General features: G+C 43.2%; 1 protein-coding gene and 1 pseudogene across 1 annotated transcript; both read right to left on the reverse strand.

Moving 5' to 3' along the window:
• Positions 1 to 15: 15 nt before the first annotated feature.
• Positions 16 to 1,531, reverse strand: LOC117504485 (leiomodin-2-like). Its single transcript, XM_034163947.1, has 4 exons — positions 1,270 to 1,531; positions 416 to 1,226; positions 167 to 279; positions 16 to 37 (listed from the first exon to the last, which is right to left on the reverse strand). Exons 2-4 carry the CDS (start codon positions 689 to 691, stop codon positions 16 to 18), a joined length of 411 nt encoding a protein of 136 aa, XP_034019838.1. The 5' UTR covers positions 692 to 1,226; positions 1,270 to 1,531.
• Positions 1,532 to 2,335: 804 nt separating this feature from the next.
• LOC117504486 lies at positions 2,336 to 24,322 on the reverse strand (annotated as a pseudogene).
• Between the last annotated feature and the right edge of the window lie 1,948 nt (positions 24,323 to 26,270).

Consider the following 26,270-nt stretch of genomic DNA (forward strand, 5'->3'; position numbering starts at 1 on the left):
CTGCCCTCTGAGGTTTTAATAGGGTTTGAGTGTCGACCTGTAGCATGGACCATCCAGATTGCTCAGAGGGTTCCGGTTTTCCTTTATCATCATCTTCGACCTCCTCCTCTTCCTCTTCCTCTTCTGTCATGGCTTCCTCCTCTTCTTCACTCTCTTCCTCTTCCACATCATCTTCCTCTTCTTCATCAGCTTCCTCCATTTCTGGTTCACGCTCCTCCTCTTTTCATCCTCGGCTTCACTAATTCTCTCTGTAGCACCCTCATAGTCTTGATCATCATTCTGTTTCGATAAAATAGTTCAGAAATACATACAACAGGTAGTGAAACAATGTGAGTTTTCTATATTTCAAGCAATCATGTTTTTATTTAAGCAATGCAAAGAAATACCAAACAAACTGAGAGGAATAGTCACTCACTGGTTTGTGGCTTTGCCCACTCATCTCATCTTCAAGTAGCTTGCGGGTCTCGTTTTCCCAGTACTTCATGAGGGCCTCCCTGCTGAAGGTTCCCGTCGGCGTCTTGTCAGTCTGGTCCATCTGTCTGAGTCCAATGGGCACATTGGCGTCCGGGTCAATATCAACCAACTCCTTCTCCAACTCAGCCAGTTCCTCTGGACTGAGGGAAGCCAAAAGCTCATCCTCGTCAATGTCTTCATACTTACTCAACTCTCTACGGTACCCGAAACAACTCATGGCCAAGGCGCGATTAGTCCACTTAAAAGTAGAACCTCTGGACGACTTTATGACTTGACTTTGACTAAGTTTGGATCCCAGTAGGAAACCAACAAATCCACTTTGAGGTTTCTAGAGATCTCACCAACAAAGAGGTCATTTGGGGTCCAACTGAAAGTTTCTTGGTGTCCGGTCTCCACTACTTGAATGAAGAACCACTCACTTCTGGTAAGAGTCTCTCTCTGCTCTGTACCAGACCTTTCCTGGCTGGCTGCGCTGCAGTAAGTGAGTATGTCAGTATCTCTTCTACTCTCTAATCTTCACAGCTGCTGTTTAGGCCTTAAGAGAGGGATCAGAGGGGGGGAATGTACCAAAGTGCAGGGGCCATGATGTGGCAGCTTTTTTTGGGAAGCACTGCCCTGAGAGATGGAGCCACAAAAAGACCGTGAGATCAGAGCCGGCGGCCTGACAAGGCGGCAGTCTGTCAACACAGCCTGAGTGGCATTGTTCATAGCCAGGAAAAGACCAGCTGACCGTGAGGGACAAAACAAGAACACTACGCAGATATTATATATCCTCGTGAGGGACAAAACAAGAACACTACGCAGATATTATATATCCTCACCAAGTTCTCAGATTGTGATGCTTCCAACAAATGTGTGTCAGACTGAAATATGGAACATGTGGCTGGGTCTGGATGATCAAAACATGTGACAGAGATACACAGAGACCCTTTGAAAGTCAACAAAGGTCACAACTGGTGATTACATAATACATAAAAACTACACTCTCAGTTGAAGGAATAATTGTCCAAAATAGTATATTGACATATTTTCACTGTTGTGTTGGAAGATTTGCTCAACATACATGCTATTCTTTAGTTTAGAAACAGAAATCAAAGGTGCATTTACCCCATAGAATGCTAGCTAGGAGTTCAAGTTAAAAAAAAAAGGCATGTAATGTGACACACTCATTTAACCGCTAATTTGTGAAGCTGTCTTTTTGAATAACGTATTACGGTTCCCGTTTAATCCCGAATAGCAAAATGGTGCACGTTTTGAAGCACCATAGTCACTTCTTCTCTACATATATATAATAGTTATGGCCGCCAAAACCTAATTCTCAACATCTTTGATAGCATGCAGTAATTTCTGGGTATTCGTAGTCTTAACAGCTTCAATCACGTCTGAACTTCTTTAAACACGGTATTCAAGTGACTACAGATTGAAACTTGATTGGTTTGATTGTGCTCCACTGAGCTAAAAATCTGAAGCCAAAACAGTTTTTGTTGTGTTTTTGTTTAGTTTTGTTTCTTCATGTCCAAAAATATTTAATTACGGCTCTATATATGGTACTTCTACAAAGAATTGCATGTAATAAAAGTTAGCAGTTAGTGGTTGTGTTTAGCTTTTAGCATTTTATCAGTTTAGCATTGTCATGATTAACTTTTCACTTAGCACGTTAGCAAGCTAACTGTATTATTAGCTGTGTCATTGCAACCACAATAGCAGATGGTGCACATGCTAAACAAACCAAATGAAATACACAAATTCAGTATAGAAATTCTCGCGATTATATAGTCACAGACATCATATGAAACTGTGCAAAATACAACGGAACTTTCAGAGAAAACTATACAAAGACTGTCGTGTTTGTTTTTTTCAATCAGAGGCACGGGTCATACTCGGCGTAGGTCATATAGCTCTTCAGAATCGCGGAGGAAAGGGGGCAGCAGCCATGGCCTTGGGGTCATTTAGCGTCCTGAGTTTCCTGTGACCTCTGATTACCAAACGGCACAAGTGCTGCAAAGACCGCGGTTTACCTGGAAAGACAAAAACAGACATTTATTTTGTATTAAAACTCAGTGGCTAAGCCCGAATTTACATTTGATCCCTAAAAAAAACCATCACTGATCGAATTCTTAGATTAGAATTTATTAATCTCTTGAGAAGACTCCCTCCTGGAAAATGATGTTCCAACACATTGTATAGCAGCGCACAGGGTAAGAAGCACACAGAGTATAAAAAGTGAAAGTAACAACAGTTTTCAATATAAATATAAATACAAATACACAAATATAAATACCAGGGATACTGATCAATATGCTATATTTGTGGAAGAACAGCTAGGACGGAGACTTATTTTTCTCTTCTGTTGATTATAAAATGATTATTACACTCACCAGCTACTTTATTAGGTACACCTGTTCAATTGCTTAACACAAATAGCTAATCAGACCAATCACATAGCAGCAATTCAATGCATTTAGGCATCTAGATGTGGTGAAGACGGCTTGCTGAAGTTCAACTGAGCATCAAAATGGGGAAGAAAGGTGATGTAAGTGACATTGAATGTGGTATGGTTATTGGTGCCAGACAGACTGGTCTGAGTATTTCAGAAAGTGCTGATTTACTGGGATTTCCACACACAACCATCTCTAGGGTTTACAGAGAATGGTCTGAAAAAGGAGAAGATATCTGGTGAGCAGCAGTGGTGTGGACAAAAATGACTTGTTGATATCAGAGGTCAGAAGAGGAGGGCAGAGTCGTTGAATAGACGACTGCATGACAATATGGAGCAACATCTCTGAGTAATGTTTCCAATACCTTAAGGCCTTAATTAAGGCAGTTCTGAAGGTAAAAGGGGGTCCAACCCAGTACTAGGAATGTGTACCTAATAAAGTAGCTGGTGAGTGAACATACATTTAAACCAAACAACTACTGTGCACACAGTAATTCTTTTGTCGTTTTACCCAGTATGTCACAAATTTCATCCCACTCTGGCCTCGTCTGCAGGATGCGTTTGAGATGTGAACAGATGCTAACGTGACCCACGTAGTCTAGGAACATCATCACTAGGCCGCCCACCAGGTGTGCGAGCCACGACACCGACACAAACTCACAGAACTGAAAGAGATTCAACAGGAGAAAAGAAAAATAGATCTATAGATTTTCCAATTTCATACAGCTATGGTAGCCAGCATAAAATCTTCTGTGGACTGAGTGGGACCCCAAGCTGGGCGATTATTGAATACATGATTTATTACGTTTTTTAAAATGTTCTACAGTTATACTTCTACACTGCCTTCTTTGAGTCCATCATCTCCTCCTCCATCACCATCTGGTACACTGCTGCCATGGGTAAGGACAAGAGCAGACTACAACATATCATCCACGCAGTGGAGAAGGTGACTGACTGCAGCCTGCCATCCCTACAGGACCTGTACTCCTCCAGGGCCCTGAGGCGAGCAAGGAAGACAGTGGCCGATCCCTCTCAACCAGGACACAAACCTTTTGTTGCCACCCCTCTGGCAGACTGTTTTTGTGTCCATCAGGACACAAAAACAGCTTAATTCTGTCTGCTATAGTAATGCCAGAGACCCCCATTTACCCTGCCCCCCCACACCCATAAAGTACAGACTGATCATGCCTGGACTGAAAGGTACTGTACATCTGCATGCCTGCACAGCCCCATTCCACTATATTTATTTGACAGTAAATATAATTTTGCCCATTTGTCTATTTGACTCGTTTACTTCTTACAAAAGTATTTTCCCTTTTCTTTTTATTGTTGTATATGTACCTATTCCTTCTTACATAAGTATTTTATTTTCCCCCTTTTACTTTATTGTTGTTTATGCACCAGTGACACCAGATCAAATTCCTTGTATGTGAGAATTTACTTGGCAATAAATTCGATTCTGATTCTGATGTTAAATGTGCTGTTCTCCATTGTTAATAGCAGCAGCTGTCCTCTATAGAGGTGGGCGGATCGATCCTAATATCGATAATATCGATACTAACGCTGGTATTGATACTGAATGATCCTCGTGTAAAACGATCGATACTCAAGCTTTTTTTCTCTCCCGCACACGCTGACTACTGCGCACACAGATTGATCAAAGTCTACTCTCTGTCTGTATTGTGGTTTGTCAGCTCTACCTCAGGAGATTTTGTTTTAAGTTGTGTTGAGTGATATTTTTTTAAACAAAAATGTTGATTGTGATAATAAAGTATTTTGTTGTCACGTACAATGTTTGGCGAACTTTTATCCTAGGTCTTTGGATCCTTTGGATCTACGAAGCTTAAATATGAAATCGGTATCGGTGTCAATATTGCTGATACTGGGCCTGTATTTACTTGGTATTGGATCAATACCAAAATTCCCGGTATCGCCCACCTCTACTCCTCTATAATTTAGTTTTTATTCTCACTCTACCCCACAGATATAACATTTGTCCACTCTAGTTACCCATCTCTGCTCAAAAATACATTTTTGTCCACCAGATCTGGGTCATTGTCTGGATCGTTATCTGGGCATTAAATGCATAATATACACAATGAAAGTGAATAGAAAACAACTTTTAAATGAAATCACTCGTGGAAAAATATGAAACCTCACTTTGTTGTTGAACTGCTTCACCTCAGGGAGCGTTGGTGGCCACCATGCATTGCGTTCCTGACAGGTGTCGCTAATCAATTAAACATGATACATCCAACCCTTTGTTACCCAGTGTCAACTTTGCCCAGTATTTCCGTCACACAGTTTTGGTCTGTATATCTAAAAACTCAAATGCTTCCAGCAAAATTTAAGTCTAGAAGCAGCCGGAGAAGCTCATTTCCATTTAAAAGCAACAGACACACAATAGGTTGTATTAGATACCAGATTTTAGTTTTTCAGTGATGTAACCAAACCCAAAAGTACTGGTTCTTACAGAAATGACTTTAGATTGTGTGTCAGTTTGGTAGGCTTGATCATGGCGCTCACTCCAAGGGTTGTCCACTTCCCTGTTGTTACCATGACAACAGTGGAAACATCTACAAAGACAATAATGCAGATGTTAAATGCACAACATGCCAGAGTTCTTTTTAACGTCTTCTGGAGAATTTGAATGCCTTTTTCCTACGTTATTTATAAAATATAATTTGTACTTATCGGCTTGATATCCATTGTTAAGCAGCAATCGCGCATGGCATGGTCTCTCAGGCAATACTGCAAGGCCGTAGGGAAGATGGTATCACTGATCACTCTGAAGTAACAATTAACCTCGGCGCCGTAGGACAGCAGCAGACGCACCAGTTCATAACTGGACACATAACCAAGCCACAGGGCGAAAGGTCATTGCCGCGTCCATATCACATAGTGCAACTACACATCATTCCACTCCCACATACGAACCTCTCAGCTCGTATGGCCACCAGAATGCACCTTAGTGGGTCCAGGTCAGTATTTTGCTCCAGCTGCCAGCAGCATCTCAGCACAGATTACATCATCATTTGTAACAGTGAAGTACAGTGGCGTTTTCCTCAAGTCCCCGTAGTTCTCTGGAACAAAGTCGTAGCAGAGTTGTCAAAAGCCATAATCATGAACATGGATAGTCAGGATGCTAGTCATTAAATGAGAGTATGAAACACAAAATAGAAGAATCTTAAACCTACTATACACACAGGAATTTCCATGAAGTATGATGTTTTGCAGATGACATTATGATCTATCGTGAGTGCAGGGAGCAGGCTGAGGTGAGCCTGGAAAGGTGAAGGTACACACTGGAGAGAAGGGGAATGAAAGCAAGCATAAGATGAAGTGAATGTGCATGGTTTGGGGATGTGCAGAGGAGGAGTGCAGGATATATAAGGAGAAGGATGCTAAGGATTGAGCCACCAAGGAAAGGGGAAGAAGGAGACTAAGAGAAGGTTTTTGTATGTGATGAGAGAGGATATGCAAATGGTTGGTGTGACAGAAGAAGATGCATATGACTGGGTGATAAAGAGATGATGATCTGCTGTGGTAAATCTGAAACGGAAGCAGCCAGAAGAAGAAGATGATGATATAAGGAAGAGCAAAATGATATTGAAATTACACAGGAAAACGTTTGTCACCTTTATTTCGTCCTTTATTGGGCTAACTGGAAAAAAAAATCTAAAACTTGTGAAGTGACAATTCTAGTAACCAAAGACATGAAGATGGTAAGGGTTCCGACAAGCTGACATCTGACTCAATAACCTTGACTTAATAGGTCAGTTCTGGAATCCACTTAAGTGTGTGCCACATTGGGTTGAGAATCAAATTCCTTGACTTTTACTAAAATGCATTCTTTAAGGGCAATTTTGGAGTCAACCTACATTGGTATACCAACTTTGGAAGAAATCAGCACAAGTACCTGGAAAAGCAGACATGACATTTTGCCCCAATGTTTAAGCATTGGCAAATTTGACCTTGCTGGGCAATTTCAGAGCCCACTTCCATATGTGTGCCTTATGTGTTGGAAATCAGAATGAAAAAACAAATTTTTTACCTATTGATCCCAATGAACTTAACTCCACTTGTTGACCTTTGATACATTGGTCTTGCTTGGGCAATTCCAGAGCCCATTTATATATGTGTGCCAAATTTGGTGGACATTGGAGCTGACGTTGCCAACCCAAACCCTTGAAGGGCAATTCTGGGGTTAGCTCATCCACATGTAAATTTGAGGTGTTTCAGGCATCTGGTAAGGATGCCCCCTGGGCACCTCCCTAGGGAGGTGTTCCACGTGTGCCCATCTGGGAGGGGCCCCCGGGGAAGACCCAGGACTAGGTGGAGAGATTATATCTCCACACTGGCCTGGGAACATGTCAGTGTGGCCTGTAAAAGGGAAGTCTGGGGTTCCCCTAGTGGAGCTGTTTCCTTCGCAAGCCGATCCCGATAAGCGGTTGAAGATGAGTGATGTAAAGCTTATTAGAAATTGACTAAAGCCCCTGGGAGGTGTAGGGAACAAACAGACAAACTCTAGCATGATATGCTACCAGAGATGTGCATTTCCAGCAGGGCATTGACGTTGAAATCCTTCTGGATAAGCAACTCCAGACACTCGGCCTGGCCCCCGTCAGCGGCTGAATGGACAGGACTCTGGCCGGACAGACGGATGGCTTTCTTTGTAGTCAGGGGGATGAGAGTCCTCAGGACACTGTTCAGAGGAAGAGAGCGAGAATGAGAGGCAAACAGGATCTGAGGGACAGCAGCAGCAGTGAAAAACAAAATCTGGACGGAGAAAACAGGATTGAAATAATTGTGGGTTGAGCCACACAGTGTCGTTCAGTGGTGGGACTGACAGCGACGGACAGAGAGGTCTTTGTGAAAATCCCTGCAGTGAAGGTGGAGAGAGACTTGTTTGTGTCTTGTTAAATGTGACCAAATGGCAGGCAATTTGTGTCAGAGCGATTTCTTTTCTGGGATGTGACTTTGGATATTCTTAGATGTGCTTAACATGACTACATTCCCATATTTCGGTGAGATCGCGAAGCTCAGCTCAGCTCAGCTCAGCTCAGCTCACAGCAAGTGTCCCTCATAAGCAGCTCTGTGGATGGGCAGCTGGCAGGCGTAGCTGGCTACATTTGGGTTGGCTCCATGCTCCAGGAGCAAATTGACACAGTCCAGGTTTCCAGATCCAGTAGCATCATACAGCACTGTGTCTCCATTGTGGCCTGGGCATTCACGTCACCACCTAGTGGAGAACATAAGAAACATAAAATAGGGTCTGATAAGTCCAACCATCTGGTCATCATTCAGCATCAATTTTTCCTGCTTATTCTGTTTAAAGTAGAGTACGTCGATAAGTGGAATAAAGAGGTGGGTTACCAATATGTGGACCTGAGTTTGGTTCCTCTCTGTGTCTTTGGAGAAGACGCTACATCTGTATTAACTCAGTCCACTCAGCTGTAAATGAGCACAAGCCTTGGGTGGGGAAGTGATCTGTGTTGGACTGGCATCCCATTCAAGGAGAGTCATAGACTGTCTGCTTTCCATTATGGAATATGGACGTAGGAACCAGTTCCAGTGGTCCTCGTGGCCTATGTAGGGCTTACTTCTTCTATTCGATTGTGTAAAATCAGTTTCTGCCTATCCTTTACAGTTAAATATGGTTGAGATTTCATCTTGAAAATCCCAAGTCTCATAGGTTTATCACTTTGAAGGTAGAAATTCTCTTACAATATGCAAAATTTCAGTTTGAAACATGCCATTATACACTTCTGTGACATAGGTCAGAGACGTCCTACTTGCTCTATGTGACAAATCCATACAGTCTGCGTGAAAGAGACCATTTCAATCATCCAACGCCTCTTTCTGATTCCACCCTCGGAAAAAAGGATGTTGATACGAGCATGTTTGTCAGCGTTAATGAGACGGCGACCCAGCTGTTGATTTTTTTTAATCTAGACATTGAGCACTTATTGGTCAAGAGACCCTCCACCGTCTATATGACCTACTTGTTGGGCAAGCACGGACATGTTGAAGGAGAAAATTATTTTAGTGATGGGAAAAGCAAGACCTCAACTACTGTACAACCATTTCCAGAACAAACAGAAAAACACCCCCATATACAAAAGAAGAGGGGTGTGGCCAGCAGCAGCTTCTTTCCATTTTAAGCAACAGGTACAAAAGCAGGGCACTTTGAAACGTTTAAGTTATTTATTTATTTTTGGGAGCATGATTTCAGTATCTATGGGATATTTGTAGCTGTACATACCTTCCTATCTATCACTGAGATATGCTGTGATTGATATAAGCTTGCTAAAACAGGTGTACAATACAACTGTTTCGAAGATCGTGAGTTGGGCTTGGAACCTATCCCAGGCTACATCCTCTACAGTCCCCTAGTGTTTAACAAAGGTACTACACACAGAAAGCCTTTCCCTCTTCAGGTCAATTTTTAGAGTAAACAATCTCAATGTCCTGCTACCCAAAGGTGACCTAGAAATACCCGTTGAGAACTGGTGAGCGCCCACCTTAGGTTTGAACCCAGAACTTGGAGGAAAAATAAAAATCCATGGAAGGTGTTAATTTTGGCATCGGAAGCAATTTGGAGTTGAAGAACACAAAAACACAACAGTAGCCATAGATCAAGTACTGACACTTGAGCTAATAACCAATAATTGGCCTTTGAAACACAATTATACAAAAGTCAAGTGTACCATGTTGTATCAGAATAGCCAAAGCTTTAGCATTGCTGTGTTCGGCTGCGATCCCCAGAGGTGTCACCCCGTGGCCGTCTCGAACATTGACGCTGGCTCCATGTCGAAGCAAGAACCTCAGAATGGTTGGACACCCCACCTGGTGTTAGGTATCAGAAGGAAGGAGTAATCAGAATAGGGCATAGAAGGACCAAAAGAAGACACTTGGAAGACTACACTGTTCACCTTTGCAGCTTCATGGGTGACGGTCCAGTTTTGGGAGACACACCTGTTGCACAAAGGCCCCTCCCATAATGAGAGACTGAACCATGTCATAGGAGCGCTGCCTCACTGCTAAAAATGTAGAAAAACACAGAATATTGTAGCACATCATGACAGGTGAAGAGTTTATAACTTATAAATTAACAATGCCAAGGACGTGTTTTCACCTATGTCTCTTGATTTGTTCGTTTGTGCTTAATTGTCACCAGATTTATTTAAAAAGATATGGACTATATTTTCATGAACCATAACAGTGAAATTTTGGTCTAGCGCCAGATCCTGAAAACCATATTGTCTATGCTTCTATCTGTCTTCAGCTAGTAGATGACTAATCTTGACTATAAATGACTAAAGTTGAATCTAAGCAGTGAAACTCCAAATTAAATTGAATTTGTTTTTAGTCTGTCATTGATAGCTGTGTAGAAAAAAAAAACGTGAAGTATCTGTGTAGTGGACTAGAAGAAAATTAGTTGACTCATTGAGTACTAGCAAGTCATAGTCAACTATTATAACTCGTAATCCGTTTGTCTTCTTAGCCATAGTCGTGGTTCACATTACAGGGGGTATTGGGATAATCTGACTAGCTAGATAAGACTTGGTCCCCCCACTGAAACTGGGAAAAACAACAGTTTGGTGGGTTCAAAACACTGATACAAGTTGGCTTGTTGGTTTCTCAGAAGACAAAAGACGTAGAACCACGCCCTACTTTTTCTGGGCCAGGCTCAAAACTTCTCAATCACCCCTTATATATCCTCTTACTTGTAATTGTAAATATAATTCCCATTTTCATGCCTGTAAGAATCTTGTAATATGATTTCAGACACCCCTAAAGTGGACCATACTATTTCCAAGCCTTAGTTGAACATGTGGTTAGTTGCCTGCATCATTTCTGTCCTTGCAATGGCTCAAGTCTATATGGTCCATTTTGTGGTGCAAGCCAAAAGATACCATACTAAGCTAATGTAATTAGCTAACTTGTATAATTCACTTTACTTTCTTACCTTTGGAGGTTCTGAATTAGACTGTGTTAAATATCTACAGATCATTGCTAACATTAGCTAGGTTTAGCTTTTGCCTTAAGCTGTAGTTTAACTAACTTTAGCTACCTACAGTTAACACTTGCCTCACTTAGCTAATATTAGCTAACTATTATTCGGTAAGGATGCTCTGATAAAGACCCTCATCGCTGATTGTCATAGTAACTGTTAAACTTTATTTAACCAGTACCCACGGGATTTTTGGCATGGGGGGATGTTAGCTGTGTGCTGCTTTCTACGTTGAACTGTCATGAATTGGGGTTTGAGTTCTTCTGCTCTAGAAGAACATTTTACTCCTACACCACTGATCCATAGTTAAGTAATGACTCTCTTGGAATGTTTGGACCGATAATTAACACTGAGTGGATCATGTGCATGTTCGTTAAGGCGTAGAATCTGCGAGCCCCTAGGTTTGCGCTCGGCAAGCATCTGTCTAGCTAATACAGTGTCTGTGTGATACCTAGCAATAGGGGAGACTCGTTCCTGCTGTTGGTGTTGTGCGGCGAAGCCCCGTACTGTAACAGTAGCTTGACATTTTGCACCAAGCCAGCCTCCACCGCCAGAGTCAGAGCGGTGTCCCCGTCCTCCGTCGGCTGCTCCAGGGTCACATCTGTGGGTGTTAGTACTGCCAGACATTTGTCTTATAAATGAGGTATCATCAGGGAACAAAATCTTATTTATAACAGGTAGTTATCACTTTTTGTACATACCGTTCCACTTTTTCAAGAATTAAACAACTTTATTTTGTAATATTATATTAATCACTTTCACAATTCCATACCCACCTATCACCCTAGTCTCATCAGAGCCACTATGAAGCATAAACTACCAGATCCTTGATTTCTAAGTACTAATTTTTGCAAATTTTTATGATTACACAACCACATATTAAACTATCAGGTAGAGACACTCAAGTTCACTAACAATAAAATAACTGAAAAAATTTATATATATATATATATATATATATATATATATATATATATATATATATATATATATATTCACACACACACACACACACACACACACACAGTGGGTAAAATAAGTATTGAACACGTCATCTTTTTTCCAAAAATATATTTCTAAAGGTGCTATTGATATGAAAGTTTCACCAGATGTCAGTAACACCCCAAGTAATTCAATTTCAATTTATTTTTCAATTTATTTTCATTTATATAGCGCCAAATCACAACAGAGTTGCCTCAAAGTGCTTCACACAGGTAAGGTCTAACCAACCCCCAAAGCAACAGTGGTAAGGAAAAACTACCTCTGAGGAAGAAACCCCAAGCAGACCAGACCCAAAGGGGCGACCCTTTGCCCGGGCCATGCTACAACCATAAATTACAGAACAATTCACAGAACAATTCACGGACGAATATACAAGAAATGCTATTGGGGCACAGGACAGAAGGGTCGCCAACATGAATACAACTCCCATCTCTGGATGGAGCTGCACCTTAAACAGAGAGAAAAAACAGAATCAGGCATCAGAAAGACAAAAAATACTGTATAATTTGTCAGCATTAAACAACAAGAAAAACAGAGAAATACTAAGGTGATCGCCGGCCACTAGCCCTAAACTTCACTAAAAGACCCAGAATTTAGGTAAAGTTGAGGCCGCAGCCCGCTTCAATTACTAATATGAATGAATTAAAAGAGTAAAAAGCATAAAACAAAATTGTACCAGTATGCTAGCCATATGAAAGGGAAAATAAGTGCGTCTTAAGTCTGCACTTGAAAATCTCCACAGAATCTGACTGTTTTATTGACGCAGGGAGATCATTCCACAGAACAGGGGCACGATAAGAGAAAGCTCTGTGACCCGCAGACGTCTTATTCACCCTAGGGACAGAAAGTAGTCTTGCACCCTGAGAACGGAAAGCCCGGGTCGGTACGTAAGGTTTAATTAGGTCAGCTAGGTTTGAACCACGACTATGGCTAAGAAGACAAACGGATTACGAGTTATAATAGTTGACTATGACTTGCTAGTACTCAATGAGTCAACTAATTTTCTTCTAGTCTACTACACAGATACTTCAGGGTTTTTTTTTTTTCTACACAGCTATCAAAAATTCTGTGTAACACACACTAACACACAACCCTTCCAGCGCTGTTAATCTGTATTAGCTCCTAAGTGTTTGACTTAAATACACATGTAAAGCAACCAAAACAAATAAGTACAGAAATTATGTTATGTGCAATTAATGGGAATGACACAGGGGAAAAGAATATTGAACACGCTTACTGAAATTTATTTAATACTTTGTACTGAAACTTGATGAAGACACCTCCTGTATGGAGATAATGTTGCAAAGATATTGAGAGAGCTTTTTACTTTGACCCATCATGAGATGTTTCTTGTGTGAGACGTTGGTAACGAGAGAACTTTTTATAGGCCATCAGTTGTGACTGAACTAGCTGATATTAATTTGCACTGACAAGGGGCAGGACTGCTTTGTAAGTACTGCTAGATATCAGCTAGTATCTTGGCTTTCCATGTCTTTTTTGCACTTCCCTTTCTTCTTACTTTCTTCATACTTTCTTAATACTTTTTCACTCTGTCATTTAACATTATTGTACTTATTTCTTTTGGGATTTTTCTATGTGTGTATTACGTGGGTTGTTACTGACATCTGAGCACAATTTCATGTCAGCAGCACCTTTAGAAATACAGAAAAATGGTGGCATGTTAAATACTTATTTTACCTGAGATATATATATATATATACAACCCCTGGCAAAAATTATGGAATCACCGGCCTCGGAGGATGTTCATTCAATTGTTTAATTTTGTAGAAAAAAAGCAGATCACAGACATGACACAAAACTAAAGTCATTTCAAATGGCAACTTTCTGGCTTTAAGAAACACTATAAGAAATCAAGAAAAAAAGATTGTGGCAGTCAGTAACGGTTACTTTTTTAGACCAAGCAGAGGAAAAAAATATGGAATCACTCAATTCTGAGGAAAAAATTATGGAATCACCCTGTAAATTTTCATCCCCAAAAATAACACCTGCATCATATCAGATCTGCTCGTTAGTCTGCATCTAAAAAGGAGTGATCACACCTTGGAGAGCTGTTGCACTAAGTGGACTGACATGAATCATGGCTCCAACACGAGAGATGTCAATTGAAACAAAGGAGAGGATTATCAAACTCTTAAAAGAGAGTAAATCATCATGCAATGTTGCAAAAGATGTTGGTTGTTCACAGTCAGTTGTGTCTAAACTCTGGACCAAATACAAACAACATGAGAAGGTTGTTAAAGGCAAACATACTGGTAGACCAAGGAAGACATCAAAGCGTCAAGACAGAAAACTTAAAGCAATATGTCTCAAAAATCGAAAATGCACAACAAAACAAATGAGGAACGAATGGGAGGAAACTGGAGTCAACGTCTGTGACTGAACTGTACGAAACCGCCTAAAGGAAATGGGATTTACATACAGAAAAGCTAAACAAAAGCCATCATTAACACCTAAACAGAAAAAAAAACAAGGTTACAATGGGCTAAGGAAAAGCAATTGTGGACTGTGGATGACTGGATGAAAGTCATATTCAGTGATGAATCTCGAATCTGCATTGGGCAAGGTGATGATGCTGGAACTTTTGTTTGGTGCCGTTCCAATGAGATTTATAAAGATGACTGCCTGAAGAGAACATGTAAATTTCCACAGTCATTGATGATATGGGGCTGCATGTCAGGTAAAGGCACTGGGGAGATGGCTGTCATTACATCATCAATAAATGCACAAGTTTATGTTGATATTTTGGACAATTGAAAGGATGTTTGGGGATGATGAAATCATTTTTCAAGATGATAATGCATCTTGCCATAGAGCAAAAACTGTGAAAACATTCCTTGCAAAAAGACACATAGGGTCAATGTCAATGAGCAGATCTGATTTGATGCAGGTGTTAGTTTGGGGGATGAAAATTTACAGGGTGATTCCATATTTTTTTCTTCTGCTTGGTCTAAAAAAGTAACCGTTACTGACTGTCACAATCTTTTTTTCTTGATTTCTTATAGTGTTTCTTAAAGCCAGAAAGTTGCCATTTGAAATGACTTTAGTTTTGTGTCATGTCTGTGATCTGCTTTTTTTCTACAAAATTAAACAACTGAATGAACATCATCCGAGGCCAGTGATTCCATATATATATATATATATATATATATATATATATATATATATATATATATATATATATATATATATGCTTTGGGGGCCTGTGTTTCATTTTGCTCGTGCACGCAGATCGTGCTGATGTCTCACCTTGCAGAACCACATGCAGGAGCTCTGTGTGCAGTTTTACAGCCGCGGCGTGCAGAGGCAGGCGGCCCCTGGAGTCTGTCTCTCTGAAGGCAGAAGCACAAGCTGACAGCTCCTGAAGCACGGACGCATCATCTGAGGAGATGCAACCGAGACGTGTGCATCACACAAAGAAAGAACACACACGTATAGCAAAATATGGACAATATCACACAAAATCCTATATGGTTCCACCATACGTATCTCAAAAAAATGCACGTGTTCTTAGTGCACATACCTTTCTGAATGGCTGCCATTATCTCCATGAACTCTGCACTGTTTGATTCCTTCCTAATGAACCAAAGACAACTTGGACATCAGAGATAAATATTCAAGACTTTGTATCATTTGTGTGATCTGCAAACAAAGTTGCAATAAAAAAGCATTTTTCATGTTAGTGTCTATAACACTGATTTAATAAATTAACATTATAGATATTATCAAATTAAATTTGTTTTTAAAACATTTAAAGGATTAGTCCATTTCAATTTTTCACAACTGTAAGTTGCACTTGTCTGGAGAATTTCCGTCCTTCTGGCAAACTTTCGTATCTTAAAACTCAAGAAGCGCAAAACTCTTAAAATCCAAAATTTTATAAACTAACACTGAGGGCTCAAAGCTCTCTGTGCAAAAAAAAAAAAAAAAAATCATGCATTTCTGACTTTTTATAAAAGCCCTTTTAAACTGAATTTGCAGTTTCAAGTAGGAAATGTACGAGAAGCCCTGAAATGCTCATATCGCCCCCTAGATGGCGACAAAAGCCGCTCCAATGTGCGACAAGGTCTCAACTGTTTGTTCATTTCAGTAGTTAACTTTTGTTGAAAATAATATGAGCTGACAAGCAAAAATCTATTTGCAGTCATGTCCCTTGGCCTTATGGACAACATACTTGTTTACTGCCACTTCAGTCGTAAAATAAATTTTCTTCAGGATCACTATAATTTTGTTTCTTAATATTCAAATAACTGATTCCCATTCTAAAATCACCAATATGGTCAAAATTCACCTTGTCTGGAAACAATTAAAAACAGCTTAGTGTCAAGACGCCACGACACACTGAGGAACTCAGTTTCCCAGCATGCTGTTTGAGGATGAAACAGCATTATTACTACGTTCCACATGCTAGTGTTAGCATCATGAAGGTGAAGACGTGGTTGAACATCAGTTGTGACTAAAAATGGCATTTAAATAAAAAGGGACATAGCAACAGAAAGACAACAGTGGACAGAGCTAATAAACATAGGCCATGAGAGATAATTTTGGGAGGAAATATAGCGAAGATTCGCCCCATCCTGTCTATGGTTAATGCTGAGACCCTGATTCATGCATAGTCTGTTATGTGGGCCGCTGAAGAGGAGGTACTGCTGGCCCACCACCACCAGAGGGCGCCCTGCTTGGAGTGCGGGCTCCAAGCACGAGAGGGCGCCGGACCCTGAGGAAGTGACAGCTGTCATTCATCCCCTGCACCAGCTGTCACTCGTTCATCATCATCATCACCATCTTAAAAGCCGGATCGGGACTCCACCTCCTCGCCGAGAAATCGACTACCGTGAGGTACACTTCTCTGCTGATTAACACGTTGTGTAGGATTCTGAATTTCTGTTGCAGCCGGTATCCTGTGGTGTTCACCCTTATCTGGGAAGTGGCGTGGAGCGTGACGACGACAACCGCGCTACAGATAAGTGGACACACTAGGAGCTGCACGAGTGTGTGATTCGGAGGTGGAGGTTCTCCTCCTACTGTGCACAAACTGTAGACCACTGAGTGTAAGGAGTTACACTCATTCATCTTTTTTCTGCTTTCTGCCAGCAGTACCAGGGTCGACAGCCGAAGACAGAGGTCACCTGGGGATTCGGGACTTGGCGGCTCCGGTGTTCTTCAGACCATTGGTGGTGGAGGCCGTGTGGGACGCGGTCTCTCTCTCGTCGGGGTCTTCTATCTTCGAGCCTGCCCACACGTCACCTGGTGTTCATTGACTTTGCAATTTCTGTACATTTAGTTGTGTTTTGTCACAACAGTAAATTGTTACCTTTTGGCTTACTCATTGTCCGTTCATTTGCGCCCCCTGTTGTGGGTCCGTGCTACGACACCTTCCCAACAGGATTTCTCGGCCAATCGTCATGGATTCCGAGGGGCGTCAGCTCGAGCGTGAACGGCCAATGGCAGAGCCAGGAGCGCAGGCATCAGCAGGAGGCGTGTTGGGTGAGCTGCAGCAGATCTTAACCGCCTTCACGGCTCGGTTGGATTTAGTGACCGAGCAGAATGTCCTCCTTAATCGGAGAGTGGAGGCTCTCGCCGCCAGGGTGGAAGCGCACGATCAGGGCGCTGCTGCAGCTCCTCCTCTGGCTGGTCCTGGGCCTGAATCAGACGTACCACTGGTCGTTCAACAAACCCCCCCACCATCCCCTGAAGCTTACATAAGCCCTCCGGAGCCGTACGGGGGCTGTGTCGAGACGTGCGCGGACTTCCTCATCCAGTGTTCGCTCGTCTTTTCACAGCGCCCTGTCATGTACGCCTCAGATGCTAGCCGGGTAGCTTATGTTATCAATCTGCTTCGAGGAGAGGCACGCGCATGGGCTACGGCGCTTTGGGATCAGAATTCACGGCTCCTAACGTCTTATACTGGGTTTGTACGGGAGTTCAAACAAGTGTTTGATCATCCTAACAGAGGCGAGACTGCTTCAAACGTGCTGCTGTCGATAAGACAGGGGCGCCGTAGCGCAGCCGAGTATGCAGTCGACTTCCGCATCGCGGCAGCGAGGTCCGGCTGGAATAACGTTGCGCTCCGCGCCGCCTTCGTAAATGGACTGTCACCGGTCCTCAAGGAGCACCTACTGGCGAAGGAGGAACCGCGGGATTTTGACAGGCTTGTCGATTTGGTTATACGCTTAGACAACCGTTTGACTGAGCATCGTCGGGAGCAGGCCGGGGGGCGTGACCGGGTACGAGCCGTCCCTCCCCCTTCCGGTTCCGATAAGACGTTGTCCCCACGCTTCACTGCCAGAGGGCCCCGTGGGGCTACAGCTCCCCCTGCTGAGGAGGCTATGGACACGAGCAGGGCCAAAGTACAATTAAGTGACAGACAAAGGAGACTGGCCCGCGGGGAGTGTTTTGTCTGCGGCTCTTGTGAGCATATGCAGAGGGACTGCCCTGAACGGTCAAACTACAACGCCCGTCCTTAGAAACTGGGCTAAAGGTGGGCCATAACACACACGCGGAGAGACCCCGCAGATCGGCACGAATCCCAGTAACAATCCTTTGTGAGGAGTTAACCCTTCACGCCCCAGCAGTGATAGACACGGGGTCAGAGGGGAATCTGCTGGACAGCAGATGGGCAAGGGAAGTAGGGCTCCCTCTGGTGGCTCTGCCGGCACCATTGCAGGTGCGAGCACTAGATGGCACCCTGCTTCCATTGATCACACATCAGACACAACCAGTGACATTGATTGTGTCTGGGAATCACAGGGAGGAGATAGTGTTCCATGTAACACCATCTACCTCCCGAGTGATTCTGGGCTTTCCATGGATGGTGAAGCACAATCCCCGGGTTGATTGGCCGTCCGGGGTTGTGACGCAGTGGAGCGAAGCCTGCCACCGGGAGTGTTTAGGATCCTCGGTTCCCCCCGGCACTACAGCTAATGAGGAGGTCACAGTCCCCCCCAATCTATCGGCGGTGCCAGAGGAGTACCACGATCTTGCTGACGTTTTCAGCAAAGATCTGGCGCTCACTCTTCCTCCGCACCGGCCGTACGATTGTGCCATCGATTTAGTCCCGGGCGGTGAGTACCCGTCCAGTAGGTTGTACAACCTCTCACGTCCGGAACGCGAATCAATGGAGACCTACATCCGGGACTCCTTAGCTGCCGGGCTGATCCGGAACTCCACCTCCCCGATGGGTGCTGGTTTCTTTTTTGTGGGCAAGAAAGACGGCGGACTCCGTCCATGCATTGATTACAGAGGGCTGAACGAGATCACGGTTCGCAACCGATACCCGTTACCTCTGTTGGATTCAGTGTTCACGCCCCTGCATGGAGCCCAAATCTTTACGAAATTGGATCTTAGAAATGCGTACCACCTGGTTCGGATCCGGAAGGGAGACGAATGGAAGACGGCATTCAACACCCCGTTAGGTCACTTCGAGTACCTGGTCATGCCGTTCGGCCTCACTAACGCCCCCGCGACGTTCCAAGCCTTGGTAAATGACGTCTTGCGGGACTTCCTGCATCGGTTCGTCTTCGTATATCTGGATGATATACTCATCTTTTCTCCGGACCCTGAGACCCATGTCCAGCATGTACGTCAGGTCCTACAGCGGTTGTTGGAGAACCGGCTGTTTGTGAAGGGCGAGAAGTGCGAGTTCCACCGCACTTCTTTGTCCTTCCTGGGGTTCATAATCTCCTCCAACTCCGTCGCCCCTGATCCGGCTAAGGTTGCGGCGGTGAGAGATTGGCCCCAACCAACAAGCCGCAGGAAACTACAGCAGTTCCTCGGTTTTGCAAATTTTTACAGGAGGTTCATCAAAGGTTACAGTCAGGTAGTTAGCCCCCTGACTGCCCTGACCTCCACCAAGGTCCCCTTTGCCTGGTCGGATCGGTGCGAAGCCGCGTTCCAGGAGTTGAAACGCCGGTTCTCGACTGCGCCAGTTCTGGTGCAGCCTGATCCTGATCGCCAGTACGTAGTAGAAGTGGACGCCTCTGACTCAGGGATAGGAGCCGTGCTGTCCCAGAGCGTGGAGGCTGATAAAGTTCTCCATCCTTGTGCCTTTTATTCCCGCAGGTTGACCCCAGCTGAACGGAACTATGACGTTGGCAATCGGGAACTTCTTGCGGTGAAGGAGGCTCTTGAAGAGTGGAGACACCTACTGGAGGGGGCTTCGTTGCCCTTCACGGTTTTCACTGACCATCGGAACCTGGAGTACATCCGGACCGCCAAGCGGCTGAACCCCAGGCAATCCCGCTGGTCTCTGTTCTTCGGGCGCTTTGACTTCCGGATTACATACCGCCCCGGGACCAAGAACCAAAAATCAGACGCCTTGTCCCGGGTGCACGAAGAAGAAGCCAAAGCGGGGCTGTCGAACCCCACCGAGACCATCATCCCCGAGTCCACTGTCGTGGCCGCCCTTACCTGGGACGTGGAGAAGACCGTCCAGGAGGCCCTGACCAGGAGCCCGGACCCGGGGACTGGCCCCAAGAACAGACTGTACGTCCCACCAGAGGCAAGAGCTGCCCTATTGGACTTCTGTCACGGGTCCAAGCTCTCCTGTCATCCCGGGGTGCGTAGGACCGTGGCAGTGGTCCAGCAGCGCTTCTGGTGGGCGTCCCTGGAAACCGACGTCCGGGACTACATCCAGGCCTGTACCATCTGCGCCAGGGGCAAGGCAGATCATCGGAGGACGACGGGCCTCCTCCAACCCCTGCCGGTGCCTCATCGCCCCTGGTCTCACATCGGCCTGGATTTCATCACGGGCCTCCCGCCGTCCCAGGGCAACAACGTAATCCTCACGATAGTGGACCGGTTCTCCAAGGCGGCCCACTTCGTGGCCCTCCCGAAGCTCCCGACGGCCCAGGAGACGGCAGACCTCCTGGTCCACCACGTCATGCGGCTGCATGGGATACCGTCGGACATCGTCTCGGATCGTGGTCCCCAGTTCTCTTCACAGGTGTGGAAGAGTTTCTGCAAGGAGCTGGGGGCCACCGTGAGTCTCTCGTCCGGGTACCACCCCCAGACCAACGGCCAGGCAGAGCGGGCCAACCAGGAGTTGGAGCAGGCCCTTCGGTGTGTCACCTCCGCACATCCGGCGGCCTGGAGTCACCATCTGGCCTGGATCGAGTATGCCCACAACAGCCAAGTTTCGTCTGCTACCGGCCTCTCCCCTTTTGAGGTGTGTTTGGGGTACCAGCCCCCATTGTTCCCGCTGGTGGAGGGAGAGGTCGGTGTGCCCTCGGTCCAGGCCCACCTTCGGAGATGTCGCCGGGTGTGGCGGACCGCCCGCTCTGCCCTGTTAAAGGCCCGGACGAGGGCCAAGTCCCATGCAGACCGCCGACGGTCCCCGGCTCCCACGTTCCAGCCCGGGCAGGAGGTGTGGCTCTCGACCAAGGACATTCCCCTCTGTGTGGACTCCCCCAAACTGAAAGACAGATACATCGGACCCTTCCCCATCCTCAAGATCATCAACCCGGCCGCAGTGAAGCTCCAACTCCCAGCTTCACTGCGGATCCACCCGGTATTCCACGTGTCCCATATAAAGCCTCACCACACCTCGCCCCTCTGTGCACCTGGACCTACGCCGCCTCCTGCCCGGCTCATCGACGGGGAGCCTGCTTGGACGGTCCGCAGGCTCATGGACGTCCGTCGTAAGGGCCGGGGGTTCCAATATCTGGTGGACTGGGAGGGGTATGGACCTGAGGAACGCTCCTGGGTGAAGAGGAGCTTCATCCTGGACCCGGCCCTCCTGGCCGAGTTCTACAGCCGACACCCGGACAAGCCCGGTCGGGCGCCAGGAGGCGCCCGTTGAGGGGGGGGTCCTGTTATGTGGGCCGCTGAAGAGGAGGTACTGCTGGCCCACCACCACCAGAGGGCGCCCTGCTTGGAGTGCGGGCTCCAAGCACGAGAGGGCGCCGGACTCTGAGGAAGTGACAGCTGTCATTCATCCCCTGCACCAGCTGTCACTCGTTCATCATCATCATCACCATCTTAAAAGCCGGATCGGGACTCCACCTCCTCGCCGAGAAATCGACTACCGTGAGGTACACTTCTCTGCTGATTAACACGTTGTGTAGGATTCTGAATTTCTGTTGCAGCCGGTATCCTGTGGTGTTCACCCTTATCTGGGAAGTGGCGTGGAGCGTGACGACGACAACCGCGCTACAGATAAGTGGACACACTAGGAGCTGCACGAGTGTGTGATTCGGAGGTGGAGGTTCTCCTCCTACTGTGCACAAACTGTAGACCACTGAGTGTAAGGAGTTACACTCATTCATCTTTTTTCTGCTTTCTGCCAGCAGTACCAGGGTCGACAGCCGAAGACAGAGGTCACCTGGGGATTCGGGACTTGGCGGCTCCGGTGTTCTTCAGACCGTTGGTGGTGGAGGCCGTGTGGGACGCGGTCTCTCTCTCGTCGGGGTCTTCTATCTTCGAGCCTGCCCACACGTCACCTGGTGTTCATTGACTTTGCAATTTCTGTACATTTAGTTGTGTTTTGTCACAACAGTAAATTGTTACCTTTTGGCTTACTCATTGTCCGTTCATTTGCGCCCCCTGTTGTGGGTCCGTGCTACGACACCTTCCCAACATAGTCTCTTCTAGATTGGACTTGTTCTATTTTCTGGTTTACCACAGTCCAGCTTTAGAGGTCTCCAATTGGTACAAATGCTGCTGCCAGACCTTTGACACGAAGCAGAAAGTTTGACCACATTACACCCATTTTGGCATGTCTTCACTGGCTTAATGTCCCAATGAGATCAGATTTTAAGGTTCTGCTACCAGCCTATAAAACTGTTTACAGACTAGCACCTCCATACCTAGCTGACCTGCTTAAACCCTATGTACCGGCCCAGGCTCTGCATTCTCAGGGTGCAGGACTACTTTGTGTCCCTAGAGTGAATAAAACGTCTGAGGGTCACAGAGCTTTCCCTTATCGTGCCCCTGTTCTGTGGAACGAAGCGTGCCACGGCCTCAACTTTATCTAAAGTCTGGGTCTTTTGGTGAGGCTTGGGGTTAGTGGCCGGCGATCACCTTAGTATTTCTTTTGTTTTTCTTGTTGCTTAATGCTGACAAATTGTACTGTGTTTGTTGTCGTTCTGTTGCCTGTTTTTTTTTTTCTGGTGCCTGATTTTTTTATTTGTGTGAAGTGCCTTGAGTACCTTTGTTGTGATTTGGCGCTATATAAATATATGAAAATGAAAAAAATGGAAAAAAAAAAAACTCCAAATGAAATTTGGACATATGCTCGAAGAATAATTTGCTGGACATCTGCTGGACAGATATGATGTCAATGTTAACTTTAGTTACAGATGCAAAATTTTTACTATATATATATATATATATGGTATTTTATAATAACTAGCTTTTAACACAAACAAGTACATTTGATCAATTTTGTCATGGGTACTTTTATTTATTTTTTATTTATTTATTCATTTTTACTAGTTTGGGAGGCCCTGTGACGTACACTCCATTATGACTTATATACTGAATTTTGAATCATGTATTTGTTATTGATAATAATTATGATGCCTATTTATATCATACTTTCCCTTGGAATCAAAGCACTAAGCAAAATTAACTCCACTAATAAAAGGAAAAAAAAATGGCAGTATCTGATTCAATTAAATTTTTACTGCTCTTTGTTGAGTTAATAAAAGTACACTATAACAATACACAAAAATACCAAATTAAAGTGCTGATAAAACAGAAAAAAACAATAACTGATATATGTTTTGAGTACTGTCTACCCCACACAGATTTACCATAGAGTGCCATACTGTTTATACTTCTTCAAGACATATTCAGTCAATTGGAAATGTTCATGTATCCATCCCCTGACTTCTCTGAAGAAAACTGGCAATAATAATATAAAAATATAATATTATACCAAAGCCTTCCATTACTTATCCAACCCATCATCTTGGCTTTTATATAAAGTTGTAGAGATTTGTTTTGAGTTTGTCTTTAGGGAAGATCATTTTATAAATTTTTATATTCAGAAGCCTGATTTACTTTTTGTATTTGAAATGGAATAAATAAATTAAAATGTATGAAATACCAAGGAGCCAAATAAGTTTACAAGGCACTGTACAGTGTATGCCATAATTTTTTTTAAAGTATAAAGTTAGAAACATAAAAGTTACAAACAGAATGATAAATTTTTACGAGATATTACAAGTTGGCGAGCTCTGCTCAAAGAACTAATTGGTATTCACAAATTTAATCTAGCATATTGTCTTGAATTGATTGCTTTGTATTTCAAATATTCTGAGTTACCTGTTAAACTGTGCTGAACACGGCACCTTGTAAGAATCTTGAATGCTTTCTCGGATGGCGTACTCCATAAGCTCCTCATTGATGCCTTCGTGTTCTATGTCGTCCATATCTACAGGGGAAAAAAACAAAACTGAGCCTTTTTAGAACTTTAAAAATTGTTGAAAGAAGTGATATCCTATAAAACGTTGAATACTCTTATGTCCCCCATCTCTCTAAATGCAACTTTTTTTTTATTTTTGAAGAGCAACTGGTGTTGCGTCATGCACAAACCTGACATATACCATATCATGTAATAAGTAATATTTTCTGTTAGTAATGCCAGTCTCACCTGTTGATCTCAATGTAGTTTGTTTGTCTTTTAACGCTCCAACTTGCAGCTTGTGGGTTTTTGTTGTGCAGGTCCTGGAGCTGTCTGGGTTATATTTAGATGTGCCCCACTTAAAAAAAAAAAAAAAAAGACTCAAGCATGTCGTGTTTCTCAATCCAGTCCCAGTTTAAAAAAATGGCCTTGACATTTGATCAATTCTGTGTAACACACACTAACACACAACCCTTCCAGCGCCGTTAATCTGTATTAGCTCCTAAGTGTTTGACTTAAAGTTATGACTGTGAGTTCAGCCTTTCAATGTCATCCAAAGTCAAAGACCATGTGACCATGTGGCGATATGTTGCTTAGTTTTACCATCGCCAGTGTTTAGTAGTAATAATATGTGTGTTTTAGCCATTTCACCAAAGTTGCCAAATAAGATTGACCTTTCTAGGTCATGCAAGGGCAAAGCTCATGAGTACAATTAAAAGGTGAGACATGACATCATATGTGATCAAAAGTAACATATACAAAAGTTATATATATATATATATATATATATATATATATATATATATATATATATATATATATATATATATATATATATAAGTTATATGTATATAAAAGTGATATACCTCAACATGTACAAAATCTGTTTAAAATGAAGGACTCCTAATTTATTATTTGATAAATTAAAGACTCAAACTACTATAAATATCATTGTGTTTCTGTAAAAGATGTAAACATTTGGAACATCTGTCCTGAACATATTAAATTATGCGGTACTCCAGTCAGCTTTAAAAGACTTTATAAAAATAATATAATCTCTCGTTACAGTATGGACAATTAAATTTATTTATTTGGAATTATTTCTTTTGGATTGTGCATTGTGCACTACTATTTATTTTGTTGTGATGAGAAAATTCAGTTCATTGATTAATCTCAAATGTCTGTGCTTTGTTCCTCTTGTATTTGTTGTTATGAGTATGTATTAGGCATATGTGTGTATATATATTTATGGTAAAAGGAGTGGGTGTATATAAGCTTTTGCTTCTGTTTACACCCTTTTGGCCACATGTGCTAGTGTAAAATGTTTTTTAATAAGGAGTTTTGTGTGCCGAAATTCATTCATTTATATATATATATATATATATATATATATAATGTCTATAATAACTGAGGTATTATGAACTTTCTCCCCAAGTTCAAAAACCGGAGGGACCTGCGCACTTAGCTCCAAAACTAAACCATCACTGTTGACAAACTGGCACAAAATCAGGTTCCGGAGGTTGATAATCTAGTAGGACCTATAAAACACTTTATTTTGGACTTCCCTGTTGTCACTAAAAACAAAATGTCAGTTGTCATACTCCTCTGGACTGCATTATACATCAAACTTTGATGCTAAATCAATAAAATATAATATTTCAGTCATATAAGACAATAAAAGATTCTAAAACTACAACAAGAACATATCCCAATATATATATATATATATATATATATATATATATATATATATATATATATATATATATATATATATATATATATATATATATAAATCCATTTCTCTCAATATATATATATATATATTCGTATATGTATGTATGTGTGTGTGTATCAGATCATCACATCATCCACATAACAAAGAACTCTCTCTGTCTCTCTCTGTCCCTATATATATATATATATATATATATATATATATATATATATATATATATATATATATATATATATAT

This window comes from Thalassophryne amazonica, chromosome 22 (assembly GCF_902500255.1).
Source record: "Thalassophryne amazonica chromosome 22, fThaAma1.1, whole genome shotgun sequence".
NCBI classification, from domain to species: domain Eukaryota; kingdom Metazoa; phylum Chordata; class Actinopteri; order Batrachoidiformes; family Batrachoididae; genus Thalassophryne; species Thalassophryne amazonica.

Coding starts and splice junctions, on each gene's coding strand:
- LOC117504485 (XM_034163947.1), bottom strand. CDS start 691: ATGAGTTGTTTCGGGTACCGTAGAGAGTTGAGTAAGTATGAAGACATT. Junction 280..415: donor GTGGGCAAAGCCACAAACCA/GTGAGTGACTAT, acceptor TTATCGAAACAG/AATGATGATCAAGACTATGA. Junction 38..166: donor ATGAAGAAGAGGAAGATGAT/GTGGAAGAGGAA, acceptor TCCATGCTACAG/GTCGACACTCAAACCCTATT.